Genomic DNA, 13,672 nt, shown 5'->3' with positions numbered 1-13,672 from the left:
ATTTACAAGCACCTCGCCTTTGCCGCAGAAACTATTAAAACAATGACTATGAAAAACATCCTGCTAGTCTTCATTCATTGTTGAATGAACACATATGACAGCATGATGCTCTGAACAGAATGAATGGGGAAGGCCATGCAATGACTGTAAAGCATTAACCCCCAAAGAGTCTTAACAGCAAGCAAATGTAAAGGAGAGATCATGTCATTTAAAGGCTGGAGTGGAGTTTAATGGAAATTCTACCACATTCTGAAATCGAGAAAGTTACTTTAAACTACCAGTTTGAGGATTTCATCTGCAAAATGAGATTGACAGTAACTCCAACCTTACAGGTTTATCATAGGAGCTGTGAAGTGCTATATGAGTATCAGCCTTTACTACTCAGAGTTTACATTTTAAGATACTAATTGCTTATCCTATTTTTGATAGTCCTTATTGGAGAAAAAAGAAAGCCAGGCAAAATTTTTAAACAAAAACACAAACTTTCATTACGAGGTATAAGGCCAAGAGCCATATTCCAATGCATCTTTCTTAGACAGAATAATTAAAGACAATTTATTCTCACAGAACTATCTTTGCACCGAACACCTGGACTATATTATATAGGGAGAAATCGTCATAACCCACACACACACACACATCGTGTCTTAGTATACTTTGTTACTGTGATAAACATTTTGCCAAAATCAGCTGGGGGTGGGGGATATAGAGAGGGTTCATTTCACCTTACAGGTTGTACATTGTCCAGGAAAACCAAGGCAAGGACTCAAGCACAAACCTGGAGGCAGGAAGCGAAGCAGAAGCATGGGGGAACACTATTTGCGGGCTTGCTTCCTCAGCCTTCCTCAGCTTGCTTTCTTACACAGCCCAGGACCACCTGCCCAGGGATGGCACCACCCCCAGACAACTGGTCCCTCCCACATCGAAAGCAATTAGGAAAATACCCCTACAGGCACTCTCAGGGGTCAATCTGATAGAGATAAATCTTCAACTGAGGTTTCCTATCCCCAGGTGGCTATAGTTTGTGTCAAGTTAACAAAAATTAAAAAGCCCCATTTCTTTCCTTTCTCCGCCATATCCCTTGCTTCACATTCCTTCTGTTTGTATCCTTGGTTACTTTATCTTTTCATTCTCCCTTATTGGAACAAATTTTAACTTCTGACAAGTGTTACCTCTAGCACATTTCTTTAGGATCTATGGGACACAGCTTATTGTTAGTAAGTTGAAACACACAAATGCAGCCAAACTCGTCTACTTAAAAAGCAAATCTAGTAAACGCTCTTTTCTTTCTCCAGCATAAATATACTTTGAAAGGGTGAGAAATGTTACAGTTTAATCTTAAAAACCCCAGCTACACCCTGCATTTTACATCCAGAACCAACAGAGGGCGCTCCACTATCAAGGATGTTTTAAGGCTCGCTGGGTTCACAGTACATCACTTTCTATACGTCTCTGTATACACATGTCTGAAACACAAAGCTGGCGATGACCCACGGGCCTCAGTTTATCAGGGCACTTTTCATTTAAAGTTTCACGTCTGAATAAATAATCTCCTGGTTACTCAAACCGCGACCTTCTCTGCGCACACGCAGTTCTCTCTAGGACGCCCACACAAATCAAGGCTCCCTGGCGCAGTACCAGCCACAGAGGGTTGGGGGGGTTTCTTTGTGTGAGCCGGGGTCACGTGACTCGGGGCCAACGCAATGCGCCCGCCATGCGTCGCCGAGCCTCACCTGCAGGGGGCGCCCGCAGCAAGGCGGAGAGCAGGACGGCGGCCACCGACAGCGCCGAGAGCGTGGAGCCCGCGGCCCCGGCCCGCCGCCGGCCCCGCGGAGCCCGGCCCGGGGCCAAGGCCTCCATCCACACGCCACCGCCGCCGGCCGAGCCTCGGCGCAGAAGGTCGTTACCTGGCGCGCGCCCACCCGCCGCCGGAAGTTGGCGGACGGCGGGCCGGAAGGACGGACCGACGGACACGCCGCCACTTCCGCTCGGGCCGTCTGCGGCAGGTGTGCTAGCTTGGGAGCTGGCTTGGGAGCCCATGGGAGGCAGGGGGGTCGGTCCCCAAGGGGGCTCCTTGGCCTTTGAGGTCACCGCACCACCCAGGGAACCCTCCAGAACCTAAAAGTCTTGTCAGAGATTCCAAAGCTGGGAGAAGAATCTTGTGCCCCCAAGTTCTGACTGCTTCTCTGTGGTGCCTGTGGTCGAGGGGAAAGGCCTTATCACCCCGGCGGTGTATTACATTTCAGCCTTTGGGTGCCCGCTCATGGCTGCACATCCTGAGAACTAGTGACAGTGCATGTACAGCCCTCACAAAGTTTCTGACGGTAGTAACGCCAGCCGTTTGTACATTGTCAATGTGTGGAACTTCACGGAAGACAGATGCAGTGGACACCTAGGAGGAATTAAAGGTATTGCCTAAAAGAGATGGCACCATGGCAGAGCAGAGGAAATGACCATAGATGAAACTGAAGATCACCTCTCATAACCTGGATTCAGGAATACATACCAAGCCAGCTAAGCGGCCATTTGTAATGAAAACGTATTTTAAATGGAAAGAGAATCATACATCCACTTTGCTGCCTTTGGAAGGATTTAATGGTAGTCGAGATATGATGGAAATAAATCTTATATAAATATTTTGAACAACTAAAAACAATCTGGCTTCACTTTAATATGAAGAAATGAGTGGTACTGGGTAGACAAAAACTGTGGACAAAAACTCACTGACTTTCATGTTTTCGATATATTGTGTCCAGGACCTCATGCTGAAAGACTTAACCATTTATTGCAACTTTACCTCTCATTCAATGGTATATCTCAAAATTTCAGTCATCATCAAAGGTGGGCGTGGCCGCATTCTGCTTATACATACTGCCTGCCATACAGTTGACCTGATTTATATATTCTGTTCCTGGATATTGTAGAAGCTTGGTTTGTTTTGTTTGTTTCTATTGTTTGGTTGGTTGGTTGGTTGGTGGCTTGCTTGCTTGATTCATTTAAGGAAGGTGTGGGCTATTATCCTCCAAATTCTAATACTTCAATTTATAGTTTTCATGCAACACCAAATTGTCTAGTTAAAAACAGATCTTAAGTGGACTGGTACACAACATTTGAAACAGATTTTTTTTTCATGTTGCCATTAACTGAAATAACATAAAAAACCCTCATTGCTTTCACTCTGTACATTGTGGTAGCCTTAAGGAAACAGGATAATTTTAGGCACATAAGGAATGCACCTTTACTTTGGCTATAATTTGTGAATTACTGTCCTTGAAAATGAGTATAATGCATGTTCATTGTTGCAGTATGTTTAAATTAAACATACCAATTTTTATAATTTATCACATCAGCTAATACTTAGTTGTAGTTTGTGTGTCAGAGAGAGACTGTATGTGTATGTATTCACTAGATAAATTTCAGTATATTCTTTAAGTGGCTATCTTACCCACAAAATATAAACATAGAAAATACATATATGTACATATATGTAGATATGTATATGATATTAGTTTCCTGAGTATTGGAGAAAGAAGTGTAATGGAAATATTACTAGCACTTTTTGGGGGTGGGGTCCTAAAAATGCATTATGATGTACATAATAAGTAGTTCCATGAGTTATGGTTCTACCAGTTGCCAAGCAACAAAGGCTCTTTGGGTTTTATTATTATTATTATTCTGCCCTATTTCTGTACTTTCCTATCACTCCTTCACCAGAAAAAAAAAAATACCTTAAGATAAAAAAATTACTAACATTTAGAAAATTGAATTAATAATTTTATGCTAGATCTTCCATTACTGGAAATATGGGTTCTTAATAGTTAAAGAGAAAAGAATTATCAAAAGAATTTAATTCACAATCCTCAAAAATGATGAGAAATTCCATGGATATGGAGGTTAAGAACCAACCCGGAAAGATTAGTGTCTCTAAAAGGTTCATCTTCTCAGGAGCAAAGGCTATTGAGTATCCAGATTACCCACACTACCATGATCTCTTACGGAAAATGAACATGCCCTTTGTGAAAGGACTTGAAGATAGACATGACTATGGCAGATTTGAAAAGAAATGCAACCCTGCTTTTTTAAAGTTCCATCCTTATCCCCCTTCAGTCCTGCCAGACTGTCATGTGCACTACCCTTATCCCCCACCATATGGACAGGCATATCCACTGTTTCCACTTCGTGATGATGTGCCCTTAGGTGATCCCTGCTCAGGATTCATGAGTGCTGGTGCTGATGCTGATTTAAAGCCTGGCATTGGCAGAGCCATACCAAACCTGGTGAGTTTCAGTGATGTGAAACCTCAAAATCGAGTTCCTAGGCCAGACAAAGGATTTCAAACAACCATAAAAAGGCAAACAATACTATCAGAAGAACTACAACAGAGCAGGAGATGGAGTTCCAGGAAAGTACCAGACATTTCCATCAGGGCAAAACTTGGAGGTAAGAAAAGTAACATAGCTTTTATATGTCTTTCAAGTGAGGTAAAGGAGCATGAACTTGAGCTTTTTAGAATTTTAGCAGTTAAATTAGCATAAATTTTAACTGGACAAATTATTTTAAATTAGATTTTAAGAAGGTCTTATTTAAAATGATACAATGTATAAAACTGCTTGTAAAACAAAATTTTGTTTAAAAAAATTAAATATTATTTGCAGTGATCAACAGCAAAAATATTAACATACAATTTATTCTAGTTATATAGAATACCAAAGGAGGATTTATGTATCACTTTCATAGTTGTATCACAACCTTCCCTCTTTGTTTCTCTCCCTTATAAACAATCTGCTGATTGAAAAATTAAGGTTTCAGGGACTGAAATGAGATGGGAAAGAAGGTATAAGTAAATTGGGTAAGAACGGGAACTAAAGCGAAGCAAGCCCCCCATAAATCGTGTTATGCTGCTGAAGGCTGAATTAATGGTCCTGCCGACATCTGCACTAGGATTCTCTGGACACATTTCTAGTGAGAAATATCTCCAAAGGAAAACCACAACAACTGCTTCCTGTGTAGGGAAGTGTGCATGGTAGGCAGGGAGGGAGGGATAGAAGATTAGCATCTCTGACTGTGGGAAAGGGAAAAGATCAAACCTGTGGTGGAGGTGCTTGGCTTGCTGTGGTGTCAGAAACTGCAGGACGCTTTCACAGTTCCTCCTCAGCTTTCATCCAAAACCTTAGAGGATGAAGGAAGACAATGTATGAAGGAAGGGAAAGGCTACCCACGTTGGCATGGTAGAGATGCGTACTTTCTGACATTCCCCCCAGAGAAAGACTGTAGTTATTAGGGACCAAGAGGAAAGTACAAAGCCAGATGAAGAAATCAAAAGGAAGAGGGCAGTCAGCAGGACTCCAGACTCACCTTCCAACCAAGCTGGAAGGGGAGAAACTGGAGGGGGCGGGGGAGTGGTGCTTTTTGTGTATCACTCCACTTTAAGTCTTCAAGGGGGGCTTAGGGAAATGCCTGAGTTACAGAATTCCTATAGAGAGTATTAATGAGGTCAGCGTATTTTGAGTTGGTTATCTGAAAATTCTATCTAGGAAAATATTACTGAGAATCAAACACACTTGTCTCAACAAAAAATAAACATTATATTAGTTACTAGAAATAAAAAAAAAAAGCAGGAGCATGGACTCATTCTTTGTTAACATTCCAATGCATGATAGTTTATTACCAACAATACATCGTTAAAAGAGATAAAGTCATTTGTAGTCACGTGCTACTTACCAGGCAAGCACAAAACCCCAGTCCAATATTATTGTAAAGGGAACATTGTTGGTCAGTTCTTGAAAGTAGTTCTCACCCTGAATTCTTAAAATATCATTACAAAAGACTGTAGGTTAAAGAAAGGGCTTATTAAAGGCACTAAATTACCAAAATAGTTTTGATAAACATGGTGACAACACTTAGAATCAACTTTAGGACTTATCTAGGCTGCATATTTTACTGCCTGATTCAGAACAAAACCTCAGAGTTTAGATCAAGACAATCTGAGCTTGAATTCTAAGCTTATCTGTTATGTGACCCAGGGCCACTTAGAATTCTCTACCTGTATATCCTTACTTATAAACTAAGGAAAGTAATTCATACCATGAAAATAATTACTATTTTATATGAATGTTTCATGTAAAAATAACTAATGTGAAAAACAGAACCAGTGTACCAGATAGGATACATTAACCCCCAGAATGTTCAGTTGCTTTATACATAAATTGGAAACAATTTATCTCTTACAAAATTCTAAGAATTAAAATGCATAATGCCCAGAAAAATTTCTGGAACCTGAAGGAACATTAAGTAAATAATAGCTATTGTTATCAAGGAGTAATGCTTGAGATTTGGGGATTGAGTTCTACATAATTTTTGAAATGTTTTAATAACTTTGAAGACCATAGAAATGTTTATTAATCATAAATGACAAGTATGTCAGATTTCAGCAAAACCAAATTCACACCCCCAATAAATCCCGACAACGAAAGAAATCTTAGAATGAATTACACCACATTTAATATTTTCAGTGGACTTTCACAAATATTAAGGTGAGTCATGAAAGATTACATGGATGGCTTTTCTTCCCATCCCAATACTGCCTAATCTTTTCATTTTTTTTGTTCCTGAAAGCTCTTCTAATACTCTACCAGGCAATGGTTCTAAACTTGCTCTACCTACCAGGCAATGGTTCTAAACTTGCTCTACGTCTAAGCTCTTTCCTGGACTCTTTGCCTCTCTTTGCAGCAGATGGTTTGGTTTTCCTTATCATAAATAAAATAAGTTTGCCTATTGTCACCTGCTTTTCTTCATTTTGGACTCCAGCTGATATCAATATTTAAACTCTCTGTATATTTTTTCATCTTCCTAATCATCTTTTCCATCTTTCTGAGGTAACTACCTTACCTTAGGCATTTTTATAAAGATATATATGGGAGACTGGTTGGTTGAAACAAAGTCACTTATTTCTCACTGTTTTAGAGGGTGAGAAATCAAAAGTCAAGCAGTTTGGATATTTGCCTCTTCATGAAGCCTTCCTGGCTTGCAGAAAGCTGCCTCCTACCTCTGTCCCTCAGATGGCAGAGAGAAGTAGAGCTTCAGTGAATCATCATTGCCATTATGAAAGTAATATAAGCAATAAAGTTATATGTACTAATCAGTGGTTCATAAACATGTTGGACACAAACTGCATACCACAAACTTGGCTTACTCTTTGATATTCTTTAATTTCTTCTTTCAAAAATGATAACAGTAAAGATGAAAAATACAGCTCAGAATGGTCAAGACAACTCCATCTGAATAAGAAATATATTCACTATTGGAACCCAGAATAAGCTGGGGGTGAGGTACCAGAGTGGAATTCAGAGATGACCACTGAGCACCTGAACTGCACAAATCATCTCCTGCAATCTTTCCTTTTCTAACATCTCTGTCCACATAGCTCCCAAATTTTAACTTCTGGATCCAAGATTTGTACAATGAATTAACTCACAGAGCAAAACTCTGATTGGAGGACAAAGAAGACTCTTCTTTCCCCAGGGGATGGGAGAAGGATTGTCTATGGAAACTACCAGAGTTACTACAGCATCATCATTTCTGTTAGTCACCTGAGTAAATCATAGTGATTTCTGAAAGTTTTAAAACTCTCTAATTTAAAAACTTCAAAGAAACCCATCTACAGTTTAAGTCCAAGGCTTTCCCTGTGCTGACCCTTTCTTCTCCTGTTCTTCCACCATTCCCTTCCTGACACTTTGTATGATAGCTATAACATTCTGTAGTTTTCTAACAGCATTATACTTTCATAGAACTGGCTACTGCTGTACATGCTATTTCCCTGCCTGGAACAACTGCTTTTCATCCACTTCCCCTTTTTCAAAAATTTAAGTCCTATTTAATTTTCAAGATTAGATCAGTTGTCATCTTCAGGAAGATGTTCCTAACTCCTGACAATCTGGTTGGACTAGATAACCCTTCTCTGCAACCTCACAGAACCCTGGGCTCCATTATTATTGCAGTTGCCACATAGTGGTTTCAGTGCTTCTGTGTATGAAGTTTCTGCTTGTTTATCAGAACCTCAGAACCAAACTCTGCTTTTCATTTTGATATGCCCATTCATTTCTATTCCAGTACAGCAAGTACTTAGAAGGCTATATTTTTGTTAAATATATTATACGGCTAGTGTCTTAAGATTTCTAATCTGTAATTAGATGGGTTGTCTACATAGTATCCAGAATTAATTTTGCAACTACCGTCCCTAGTATGTACACACACACACACACACACACACACACACACTATGTATGTGTGTGTATATATATACATATATATACAATTCCTAGTATTCAACAGCCCTTTCACAATAGCACATTAAACATCCAAGCAGTTCTCTCCCCTGTTGTAATTTGCTAATTACATAAATCTGAGAAGTACTGTGTCTTCATAGCAATTCATATTGCAGAGAACATCCTTACCCATTTCTGTCAAAGATCCAGGAAACTGATTAAATAATTCATTATTAAATGCCTAATACCATATAATGTAGCTCTCTAGTAGAGGAATATTGGGGTTTTCGTTTGGTCAGATTTTGGAAATGAATAATATTTTACTATCTTGATTCCTTCGTGTCAAGAGTTGTACAACCTAGCTAATATATTAATTGGTTATATAATTTCTTTTGATTCTGTCTAAAAACAGACTAAAACTCAATGGGAAAGTTACAGGAATTCTATTTGAGCATACATAATGTTAGATGGGGATTGATGGAGGCGCTGCAGAAAGGAAAGGAAGCTGACAAGCCTTTCCAGAAGCGGACCTGTGCTCTAATCAGAGCAGCTGAAGGGAAGGGCCATAGGGAAGGGCCATAGGTCCCTCTGCAGAATGGGAGCTTGTGTGCATGGGGTGTGTGGGTCTCGAGGCGTTAGAGGACAAAGTGGGGGAGGGCTTTAGAGACAGAAGACTCCATCTGAAGGTAAGTTCCCCTGCAGTCTGGAAGTGGTAGATACCAGCGGGTTTGGTATGTGGTCCTCCTTATCAGAATTTTGCACAGGTTTTATCAGCCAAGTCAACCGTCCTGTCCAAAGTTTCTCAGTCCACCTGAAGCTCTTAGTTAATTACCCTTCATTATCAACCCTCAGGACAGATAAAAAGAAGAGAAGGGTGACTTTTTTTTTCATTGGCTACTTACTGCAGAAAGGGGAACAGTGGATAAGGGACTAGGCTCTGTCCCCAGGCTCTACAGGAGCATAGATTGGGTTGATTTTATGTAGCAGAGGAGTTTTAACTTGATCAGCTGTGATGCATCATGCTATCTCCTTCGTGCACTCCTAGAGAAACCTCTACAAAGTTAGAGGGCTGAAAATGGATGATTTGGTTACAAAGTAAAACTGAGAGATTGCCCAAAAGGTGGAGATGGAGGAGAAGGATTAGAAGTGGGAGACACAGAAGCAAGCCACTGAAAGGAAGGGGGTGTCAATAGATAGGGGCCCATATTGTGGGGGAAGGATTCATATTGTGTCTCAAAGGGCTGTGAGTATTTGGCAGGGGTGAGTTGGGTCAGAATGGGAAGGATGCCAGGAGAGTTGATAAATTTGAGAAGAGCAATATCTTGCCATTCGGGATTTCAGAAAGAGTCTGGGGTGGTAAGAGGCTGGAAAAATCAGGCTGGATCAAGGAGATAACATTTGAGTGGCATTATATGATTATGTATATCTTATCCATATGTCTTATTAATTAAAAGCAGATTTAAACATGTTTAAATTTTTAAAAAAAACCTTGTTTCAAAGATTCAGAACAATTAACCATTATTATGATTAATTTTAGTTTTACTATGAACAAAATGAAGCTGAGCCAAATTAACAACTTTAGTTTATAGGAGCATTTACTTATAAGTCAATTTGTTACTAAATACATCATGTTAAAAATATCACAATCACATATGGGCAGTTTATATGGACATAAAAGAAAATATGTTTCGACAAACCAATATTTTGAACATTACTGTTTGTTGGGATTATGGTTTTATAATTTTCATTGTGCAAGGAAAACTTAAAAGTTAGATCAGGCAGAAACAAAAGCAGACACATGTCAGTGGAGTATTGAGAGGAATGTTTTATCGAAGTTAGAGGAACACGGGCCTGAAGATATCAGACAAAAAGAGCGGACAGTGCGACCTGGCAGAGCCTGCTGCAGTGGCTCCTCACTGGCAGCAGCTTGTATAGTACTTGGCCATTTATCCTCCGAGTCTCTGTTGGGACCTGTGAACCTCAAGAGCGTTAGCTCCCTCTGTTACTATGCTAGTATTGGAAGCAGGTGGTGAGGAAAAAATTTAGATTCACCTCAGAAGCCAATAACTGTATTGTGTAAAACCATCAAAATAAAAACAAACCAAAATATTAAAATTATCAAATAACCATTTTAGATGTTTGATGTTTTCTCCTTAGTCTAATATAAAAGGGGTGTGGTGATTCCCAATGGATTCACTGGGACTATGAAGTTTTATGGGTCCCACCATTTTGGTTTGTGTCATGTGATGTTTAACCAAAATGGTGGTTAAACATCAAAGTCACGTGAAATTTGCCTTTGTGATATCATTAGCCAAGATGAAAGCCCAGACACTTGGTTGCTTCCATCTTGATGAACTCCCTAGCTAAGATGGCAGCAAACCATGGTTGTTGTTTTCTGCTGAAGTGAAGTCAGCCACATGGTAAAGTGAGCCCATTCTCCATTGTGGCACGAGTCCCTGTGGAATCTACCATTTTGAAGATCAAATGTGAATTGTTATACCTTTTTCTTTAAAAATACACTAGTTAGGTAGATTAGTGTGGATATAGGAGAGGATGGTACCTGTGATCTCGTCAAGTTGGCCCCAAATATCTAAATAAAGAAAAGGGGGAAGGAATCTCATGGTCCCAGCTCAAGGAATCTGAGTCCATAAGCAGCTGATAGAGTAGTTAGGAGGTATCTTTAGAGCAGCAGAAGAGTGACTTCCTAAAGAACATCCCCAGTCCAGTTCCAGGACGGGGTAAAGACTGAGCTGTGGTGCTCTCTTTATCCCAGTCACAGAGTCAGAAGGACAGCCTGACCCACGCAGGACAAACATGTGAGTCAGGAGTGGAAAGGCCAGATCCCATCCAAAGGCAGGATGTCAGCCTAAATGGCCTAGAAAAGTTTGCTAACACAGTATGTTCTGCTTTTGATGGGGGCTGGAGGGTGGAGGGGGATTCAGCCAGATTGGCAACTGAAAGAGAGTTTAGGGAATTGGGTTCAGAAGTCTGAGCTGGCGAAACCTCAATTACAAAAAGGAGAGAGCAAGACAAAGGGCCAGAGTGAAGGTAGAAAAGAGACTTGAAGGTTGGAGCCTTCAGACCTTTCACTGTTTTATCTACAGAAGTTACCTAAATCAGTGAAGATTTGGAGGCAGAAAGTACTTCCAGGTGTGGCCATTGTCCAATTGACAGGGCCAGATCTGAATTCAAGCTCATGAGCAAGACAGTACATATAATTTGTGTCTAATATGAACCTTAAAGACTGTTATTTTCAAGTATAAATGTTGAGATAGTTTGAATGTAATTGCCCCCATTAGTTCATAGGAAGTGACACTATTAGAAGATGGGGTTTTGATGGAGTAGGTATGGCCTTTTTGGAGGAAGTGTGTCACTGTGGGGGCAGGCTTTGAGTTTTCCTATGCTCAAGATACTGCCCAGTGTCTGAGTTCACTTCCTGTTGCCTTTTTATCAAGATGGAGCTGCACCATGTCTGTCTGCATGCTGCCATGCTCCCTGCCCTGATGGATAATAGACTGAATTTCTGAAACTGTAAACAAGCCACCCCAATTAAATGTTTTCCTTATAAAAGTTGATGTGGGTCATGGTGTCTCTTCATAGCAATAAAAACCCTAAGACAATGCCGGTGGTGGTGGCACAGGCTCCTAACACTCAGGAGGCAGAACCAGGCGGATCTCTGTGAGTTCGAGGTCAGCCTGGTCTACAGAGCAAGATCCAGGACAGGCACCAAAACTACATAGAGAAACCATGTCTCAAAAAACAAACAAACAAACAAACAAAAAACCCTAAGACAAATGTTTAGACAGATCTGTGCAATTGACAAAGCTGTAAGCAAAAAAACATGGAAAATACAGAAGTCCATTAAAGACAAAGAAGTCACAGTTTAAGCAACAGCAAATTAACCTAAGAAAGGCTGGTAACGATGTATGAATTAGAGTATGCTTCTCTAAACTGCATGAAGCGGTTACATAGAAGCTTTGATGTAGCAGGAATCTTAAAAGGTCTTATTAATTAAATCAAACCTGAGGCCAGTTATTGGGGTGAACACTGAAAGATCAGAGAGACAGAACAAGCCAGAGCTAACCTCACCTGGCCAACTTCTCAGCTGATCTTGTTTCCTCAGACTGGAAGCCTCTGTGTCCTCATATCCAAATGGCTGTCAGCTGAACTGTGCTGCTCAAAACCTAAAAGCTTAACCAGCCAAATGCTTCTAGTTCCTGGTCCTCACACCTTTATCTTACCATATTCATATTTTCATAAAAGTTTCAATAATCTACCTTTTGTCATTTTTATATCTTCCCCTTTTTCTTTTCAGTGTAGATTCAGTGATATACCTTCCTGCTTTCTACCACCACTCCCTGGGATTAAAGGCGTGAGTCACCATGCTAGGCTGTATCCTTGAATACATGGATTTCTGCCTCTGCAATGCTAGGATTAAAGGCGTGTCCTACCACTGCCTATCCTCTATGTTTAATATTGTGGCTGTCCTGTTCTCTGACCCCAGATAAATTTATTAGCGTGCACAATATTTTGGGGAACACAATACCACCACATTTCCCCTTATTTTGTCTAAAATTTTTAAAAAAGCTTATAACTAGTACAAGGAAAGTTATATACAATAAGTATATACAATATACAGTCAAAAATTATATTAACAATGTCTAGTACATTAACATTTGACAAATTCAGACAAAAAACTTCGTTATATATATTAACAATGTCCAGTCCAGTAACATTTGATAAACTCAGACAAAAAATTTTCATTACTTATCCTATTTAAAACAAGTAGTTCCTTTTTAAAAGTAGATTCAAAAATTGACCTTTTTATCTTACCATATTCATATTTTCATAAAAGTTTCAATAATCTACCTTTTGTCATTTTTATATCTTCCCCTTTTTCTTTTCAGTGTAGATTCAGTGATCTAACCATTTATCCTATTATTTCTTTATCTTTTTTTTCAGAGTAGATTCGATGATCTATCTCATATCTGTATTCTCTTTTTCTTTTTGCTTTCTAGGGGTGAAGATATCTTTAGGGAATCTTGAAAAGAAAATTTTTGGGTTAATTGTCAAGTCTTGTATCATTTGCCCAGTCGCTGCATAATGAGAAAATGCAGGGCTTGTTTCAAGTCCTTGTTCAAATAGTCTGTCAGGCTGAATCATCTCAGCTAGTCATCTCAAAACTTTCCTGAACAGTTTGTAGTCCAAAGTCAATCTTTTGGTGGTGTTAATCAGCTTAATGTTTTTATCATAGTCCATGTGGAATCATCTTTGTGGAGTCCTGTCTTCCTTTTGAAGTTTTCAAAGTCACTGTTAGGTGTGTGTGGTCATGGTTCCCTGCAGATTTTTTTTTTTTTTTTTTTTTTTTTGCTTCCTCAGTGGTTTGGAGTAATCACAGTCTGATAAAT

The 13,672-nt window shown here is 39.7% G+C and overlaps 2 protein-coding genes across 6 annotated transcripts in view; one reads left to right on the top strand and one right to left on the bottom strand.

The window, feature by feature from the left end:
- Positions 1-2,098, bottom strand: part of Zpbp (zona pellucida binding protein) — a 156,275-nt gene extending 154,177 nt beyond the window's left edge. The window contains exon 1 of one of the 4 annotated variants that reach the window (XM_059275442.1): positions 1,734-2,098. In XM_059275442.1, coding sequence (XP_059131425.1) covers positions 1,734-2,040 — 307 coding nt within the window. In that variant the 5' untranslated portion in view covers positions 2,041-2,098. The remainder of the gene's footprint in view (positions 1-1,733) is intronic. The other 3 variants (XM_059275443.1, XM_059275446.1, XM_059275445.1) reach the window with 3 other exon arrangements.
- Positions 2,099-2,713: 615 nt separating this feature from the next.
- The window catches only part of Spmip7 (sperm microtubule inner protein 7), a 54,344-nt gene continuing 43,385 nt past the window's right edge, over positions 2,714-13,672 (top strand). Inside the window, exon 1 of one of the 2 annotated variants that reach the window (XM_059275439.1) lies at positions 2,714-2,841. In XM_059275439.1, coding sequence (XP_059131422.1) covers positions 2,733-2,841 — 109 coding nt within the window. In that variant the 5' untranslated portion in view covers positions 2,714-2,732. Of the gene's footprint in view, positions 2,842-3,640; positions 4,441-13,672 lie in introns of those variants that run through there. The other variant, XM_059275438.1, reaches the window with a different exon arrangement.

Source organism: Peromyscus eremicus, chromosome 10 (assembly GCF_949786415.1).
Source record: "Peromyscus eremicus chromosome 10, PerEre_H2_v1, whole genome shotgun sequence".
In the NCBI taxonomy this organism is placed as follows: Eukaryota; Metazoa; Chordata; class Mammalia; order Rodentia; family Cricetidae; genus Peromyscus; species Peromyscus eremicus.
This window is presented reverse-complemented; position numbering and strand designations above follow the sequence as displayed.